The sequence below is a fragment of the Haematobia irritans genome, chromosome 5 (genome assembly GCF_050003625.1).
Source record: "Haematobia irritans isolate KBUSLIRL chromosome 5, ASM5000362v1, whole genome shotgun sequence".
In the NCBI taxonomy this organism is placed as follows: Eukaryota; Metazoa; Arthropoda; class Insecta; order Diptera; family Muscidae; genus Haematobia; species Haematobia irritans.
This window is the reverse complement of record NC_134401.1, coordinates 144,032,172-144,038,619: the sequence shown is the minus strand read 5'-3', so window position 1 is coordinate 144,038,619 and position 6,448 is coordinate 144,032,172. Positions and strand designations below refer to the sequence as shown.

At 32.7% G+C, this 6,448-nt stretch overlaps 1 protein-coding gene across 1 annotated transcript; it reads left to right on the top strand.

Annotated features, from left to right (window-relative positions):
* Positions 1 to 1,957: 1,957 nt before the first annotated feature.
* On the top strand, positions 1,958 to 5,285 carry LOC142240098 (uncharacterized). The gene is made up of 2 exons (XM_075311815.1): positions 1,958 to 4,360; positions 5,250 to 5,285. The coding sequence occupies exons 1-2, from the start codon at positions 1,958 to 1,960 to the stop codon at positions 5,283 to 5,285; spliced, it is 2,439 nt and encodes an 812-aa protein (XP_075167930.1).
* The last annotated feature ends 1,163 nt before the right edge of the window (positions 5,286 to 6,448 follow it).

The window sequence follows — 6,448 nt, the reverse complement described above, 5'->3', positions numbered from 1 at the left end:
TCAGATATACACAACATCCCCATCACTCGCTACCATTTCTCATTATTGGATTGCATGCTCTCACTCTCAAAAAAAAATTCAAGTAACATCATCTTTACATTAAACATATTCCACTTTGACGAGAAAGATCTCTGTACTATGCATTAGTTCATCGCATCTGTCCACAATTTACTCTAAAAACAATACTCTTAAATGCATATCAGTATAAGAACGATGAAACGTTTAACTTAAAATTAGCAAAAACTTCATGAAATGATATCTACCCATTTTTGACGAAAATGTCTATAAATTTAATTACATGTGAACTAAAAATATTTCATTGGGAAATTTTTTACCAACAATTATTAACCATAGGAATTGTCAGTAAGAAATTGCTATCCACTTTCAAGTTAATTTTTCGTAAACAAATATTTTCTCATACAAAAAAATCTTATGGTAAATTGCACTTATTATTTAGAAAATACTTTACATTTCACAAGTAGTTTTATAGCATGACAAACGAATTTTTAACTACCAGTTAACAAGTGTTGGCAACAAGTTGAACAAGTTGAACAAGTGTTGGCAACCCTTGCAATAAGACGTGAAAATTGTGTGCTCCGTACTGAAGCTAAATTAAAAGCCTTAAATCTCAGTTGAATAAAGATAAATACAAAAGACAGTATTACAGCAATCGTGTACAAAGATCACTTTATGTGAAAATCATCGAATATGCCGAGTTCAAGTCGTCGTAGCTTAAAAAGCGCCAAAGTAATTTGCGGCCAATGTAGAATGGAGGTCAAAGAGGAGACAGAAGAGCACATTGAATGTGACAAGTGCTCAAAAATATTTCACGTAGTATGTACCAAGCTTGATAAACGTCAGTTTGACCGTTTGCTAAAAAATGAGAGTGAGGAGTACATTTGTCACTTCTGTGTGGGGGATGAAAGTACAGCTGTTATAGTCAGAAAAGAACTGCAACCAATAACAAACCAATTGTCAATGTTGCAACAGTCTATGAATTTCATGTCGTCAAAATTCGATGAGATTACTAAATCCATTGTAGAGAACAAAAACAAAATAGAGAATGTTGAGAAGGAAAATCGCTACTTGAAGAAGGAAATCCAATATTTAAAACAGTCTGTTAAGTTGCTAAATGATCAACGCGTACAAAATGATTGCATCGTTAGTGGAGTGGTAGTTGGTAGTGAGATTAGCGCAGCTGATGCAGTCATAGAAATTTCTAAGGCAGTTGGGGTTGACATACAGAAAGAATCCATAAATGATGCATTTTTCTTGAGGAACAAAAACTTGACCAATCCAAAGAAAAGCTTGATTGTAAAGTTCAACTCCAGGTCTGCAAAGGAGAAACTTATGTCCACAAAGCCGAAATTGAAAGCTAATGCTTCAACAAATTCTGTTTTTGTAAACGACTTTCTGGGAAAAGAGACCTTGGAACTGTTAAAGTATGCTAGAACAGTAAGGTCAGTGGGATACGAATTTGTTTATTCTTATGGAGGAAGGATTTATGTAAAAAAAAGCGAAATTACAAAACCGATTCTAATCAAGACTGAGGAGGATGTGAATAACATATTATTGAAGGCTACCACAAATAAGCATAGTAACCGCAAAACTGGTGATGTTGATACTGATCCATCTGAAGAAGACACTCAGGTCCAATTTATGTCTCCAAATTTAATATAATTTCATATTAATTGATTTATATAAAAATTGTTAAATTTTTTCCATTTTTAAAATGAATTTTAATAATAATTATTTTTCAAATATTCATTATTTTAATAATTATTTAAGTTCCTTGAAAGGCAAATATTTCAATATTTTATCTGTAAACATACGAAGCATTTCATCTCTAGATAAATTCAACAAATTTAAATTATTGATTTCTAAGTTGGACGTATTGCCAAGTATAATCGCTGTTCAGGAAACATGGTTTCGGTCAGATTTGAAACATATATACAACATGGATGGTTATAGTGTGGTGCATTGCTGTAGGCGGGATGGGTATGGTGGAACGTCACTCTTTGTTATGGACACCTTAAAATATACGGTCAATCGTTGTGAGAGCCGGCATTTCTTTGATGTCATACAGATTTCGTTAGTGGATCTTAAAGTTAAAGGGAAACCCCTCAGCATTACCACATTTTATCGGTCTCAAAAGTGTGATTTGAATTCATTTTATAGTTTTTTGGAAGATTGTGTACAATATTCAGGCAGATATCCAAGTATTTATGTCGGTGATTCAAATATAGATTGTTTGGATGACAATTTATCAACAGATTTATCAAATATTTTATTTCAATATGATTACAAGAACTGTCATGTATTGGTAACTCGACCGGGAAGTGGGAAATCTCTGGATAATGTATATAGTAACATCCATGACATGATTGGAGTGAATTCGATTGAATGTGATATGACGGATCACAATATAATTTCATGTAATGTAAGTTTGGAAACACAAGGTTCTGACTTTACAAGGTACAGGATTAGTAGATGCGATTATGATATTCTATTAGAACAACTACAACGTAGGTTAGCTGTGACATATAGTTCTCGGGGCAGCTTGGATTATACGTCTTCTTTTATTCAAGTATTCACAGAGTCTATAGATGTATCCACCACTGTCATAGAGAAAACCGTTTCGACGAGATATCGAATTGTCCCTTGGGTTAATAGGAATCTTCAGGCTCTTATTGAGCTAAAGAAGAAATTGTTAAGGAAGAGATGTAAGAGAGGGCTAGGAGCTAGCGAGGAGAGAATATTAAAGCAATTGAGTATGATAGTGAGGAAAGCAGGGAGAATTTCTATGAATATGTACTATCAGGATAAGCTTGAAGGTTTGCAACAGAATCCGAAGAGATGCTGGAAGTTTTTGAACGAACAGTTGGGAAGGAATTTAAACAAGGATTTGCAGCTAGTAAATGACAGAGGGGAGTTTGTAGCTGAGGGTTCGGAAATGTGCGAACTTTTCAATGACTATTTTATTGAGATTCCGAAGCTACTAAAAGAGAAAGTTGTGCGATTGTCAGGGGATCACTGTAATTTACTCAATAGTTTGACTCAAAGCCCCCATATTTTCGGTTTCAGAAATATATCAGAGGATGAAGTTACGGCTAGTTTTTCAGCTCTTGAAATGGATAAATGTCCTGGCCATGATGGGATTTCAGGTAAAATGTTAGTTAAATGTAGGGAACTAGTTGTTCCGGCGCTTACCTATGGTTTTAATCAAATGATAACTACTTCTCAATATCCAGAAGCTTTTAGGATTGCCAAAGTAATCCCTATTCCAAAGGAAAAGGGTGCAAAGAATTCCGCGGATTACAGGCCTATTGCGCTCTTGTCTTCAGTTGACAAGATTTTTCAGAGGATTTTGTATAGCCAGATGATGTCATTTTTGAGTGAACATAAAATTGTTCAAGATTTTCAATTTGGTTTTAGAAAGGGTTGCGGGACACAAGAGGCCGTTGTGAATGTGATGGATATGATATGCGACGGTTTGGACAGTGGGTTTGGTGGTGTTGCGGGAGTTTTCTACGATTTTTCTAAGGCATTTGACCTAGTGGAATGTGAAATTTTGCTGCAGAAATTGTTACTATACGGTTTTGATGGGTATTCTTTGAAATTAATAAGAAGTTTTTTGAGTGATAGGAAGCAATACGTACAGATAAAGGAGAGTAGAAGTGAGATGGCCTATGTCCAATATGGGGTACCCCAGGGCAGCGTTTTGGGACCACTGTTATTTATGCTTTATATTAATGATATTGCGAATCTTAAGCTTTTTGGCAAATTGGTAGCATATGCGGATGATATTAGCTTATTTTACCCTTATAATCACGACGTTATTTTAAGAGCTCAGATTGAACGGGACGCGGAGACTCTCAGAGAATTTGCCAGGATAAATAGGTTGGTACTGAATGCGGAGAAAACAAAGGTGGTTCGTTTTCGACCACATTCAGCGGGTAATTATTTGAGTGTATCGATCTGCGGGAGGGATGTCCTAGAATGTAGCTCTGTAAAATATTTAGGTATACATCTACAGAGCAATTTGGCATGGGATTTACACATACAGAGTATTAAGGGGAAAATTGCTCCGGCAATTGGTCTGTTGTACAAATTTAGGAACAAATTTAGTGATGGAACAAATTTACTGTTATATAATAGTTTAATACATAGCCACTTGAACTACCTGCCTATTGTCTATGCCTACAGGAAAAGCGGCGCTTTAAAATCCTTACAAAGAATGCAAAATAAGGCCCTTAGAATTGTATACAAACTTCCGCGTATGTACTCAACAATATCCTTATATCAGAACGTTGCAAAGACTATTTTGCCAATTAATGGTATTTACAAAATGCAATTGCTTGTATATATGTTTAAGTCTATCCGTAATATTAGACATTGTCCTATAGAATTTCACATTAACCAGACAGCTTTTAATACTAGAAATAGCTCTAACTTATTGGTAAAGAGATGTAGACTAGAATTAACGAAACAAAGAATTGGACACATTGGTGCTATAGAATATAATCAGATGCCTTTTCATCTGAAGTCAATATGTACAATATCCTCTTTTAAAACACAATTAAGACAATATCTTCTTCAAAATATTGAAATGCTTCTAATGTAATTTAACAACTGGAAAGTAAATGAACTGTAATATCTGAAAAACTACAAATTGTATAATATATATTTACTATTGTAACACTCATTGCCAACTCGCCCCTAAAATGTCTATAAGGCGCTGGGGCACTACGAAATTTGATATTATGTTCTGAAATAAACTTAAATAAATAAAAAAAAAAAAAAAAAAAAAAATTTTTTAAGGAAATTTCCATCGTATTTTGTAGGCCATGAACTAAACGATTGCTACTTAGAATTTGTAAAATTTCCTTTCGAGTAGTTAATTTTCGTTGAAGATACGAAAAATGAACTAAAATTCTGGAAAATTCTTGTAATAAATTATTGTAAAAATCTTCTTAAATTTACGAGACACTTTTTTTTCTGTGTGGTAATTCCGAAACGTGCGTCCATCCAACCATCTTGCAGTCTATAGGGCTTTGCCCAAATAAATTTGACAAACATTCCTTTCCTCTGTTGGTTAAGCTACTTGTAGTTTAGTCAATGTATGGTTTTAAGCTGAAATCAAAAAAACAACAACAATGATTAAAGAACAAAAACCAACAATAACAAAACAAAACGAATAACTTTGAATTATTTATCCATTTAATGTTTTGTGTTGCTTTCTTTAACAGAAACGCGATTCCTGTCATCAAGGAAACTATACTTAATTTGGGTAATAGGGTTTCTGAGCCAAGGATTGTTGCTTGTTAATTTTTACCAGCTTTGTTGAAATATTGCCTCTGCCAATTTGCCAACGTTTTTAACATTCTGCGCTGTTGAATACTCTCTGGTGTCTGAAACTCTTATAACCTTGAACTTTACTGAGTACCCTCATTAGCGTAGCTAGACAATTTTCCTACACACATAAAAATTTTTTTTGATTTCAATCACGAAAATCGCGGATTCAATCATTTTTTTAATTGAAATGTCTTCAATCACGAAAATGATAGTATCAATCACCCATTTTGATTGAAAACCAACACGATTTTCAATTAAAAATTTAATTGACTTTTGTCACGGAATCAATTAATTGTGTGATTGAATCAATTAAAAACGTGATTGATTTTTTACATAAAATTCAATCACAGTTTTAATTGAATCAATTAAAATTTTAATTAATTTCGCGACAAAAATCAATCAACTATTTGATTCATTCAATTAAATAATTAATTGAAATTGGCTATAAATTTCGATCAAAAAAATTATATATTACGACCCCAAAATCGTATTTAGTTTTATTTGAAATAAAAGAAAATATGTGTTTCTTATAAAACATATTTAATATATTATTATTTTTTGAATTATGAAATAGACAAATAAATTTTGTTCTTGTCATTTGTGTTTTGTTCTAACATAACTTACAAATACAATTATTATAAATAACAAGTATAGGGTGAAAAAAAAACTATATAAATCATTCACTTCCTTATCATAATAACCATGTCAGCATGTTCCTTCTAATATGTAGATGCGCCTAGATTTCCAATAAATCAGCAGTCTGTAAGCTAAATAAGTTTTTCTGAAAAAAAAAACAGAATAATTCGAATTTAATTTGGTTCAATTAAAAGTTAGTTTTGTTAAACATTACCTGCATAGAATATCAAGTTCAATTCTTAGTTCCAGGTTGCAGATTTATAATCCTCTTTTGCAGTTGTAGTCTTTTAGCATAAAAAGGTGTATTAAGGAGCTCGGTAATTTAATTTTAGTAACAATTCCTTTCCAAATCCACACATTGAAATCGTCTATTAAAATTTGAACCAATCAAAGACAAAAATAATGGGAAAGCAATGTAATATTTGGTATTATATTGATGATACTTTGCAAATTCTGG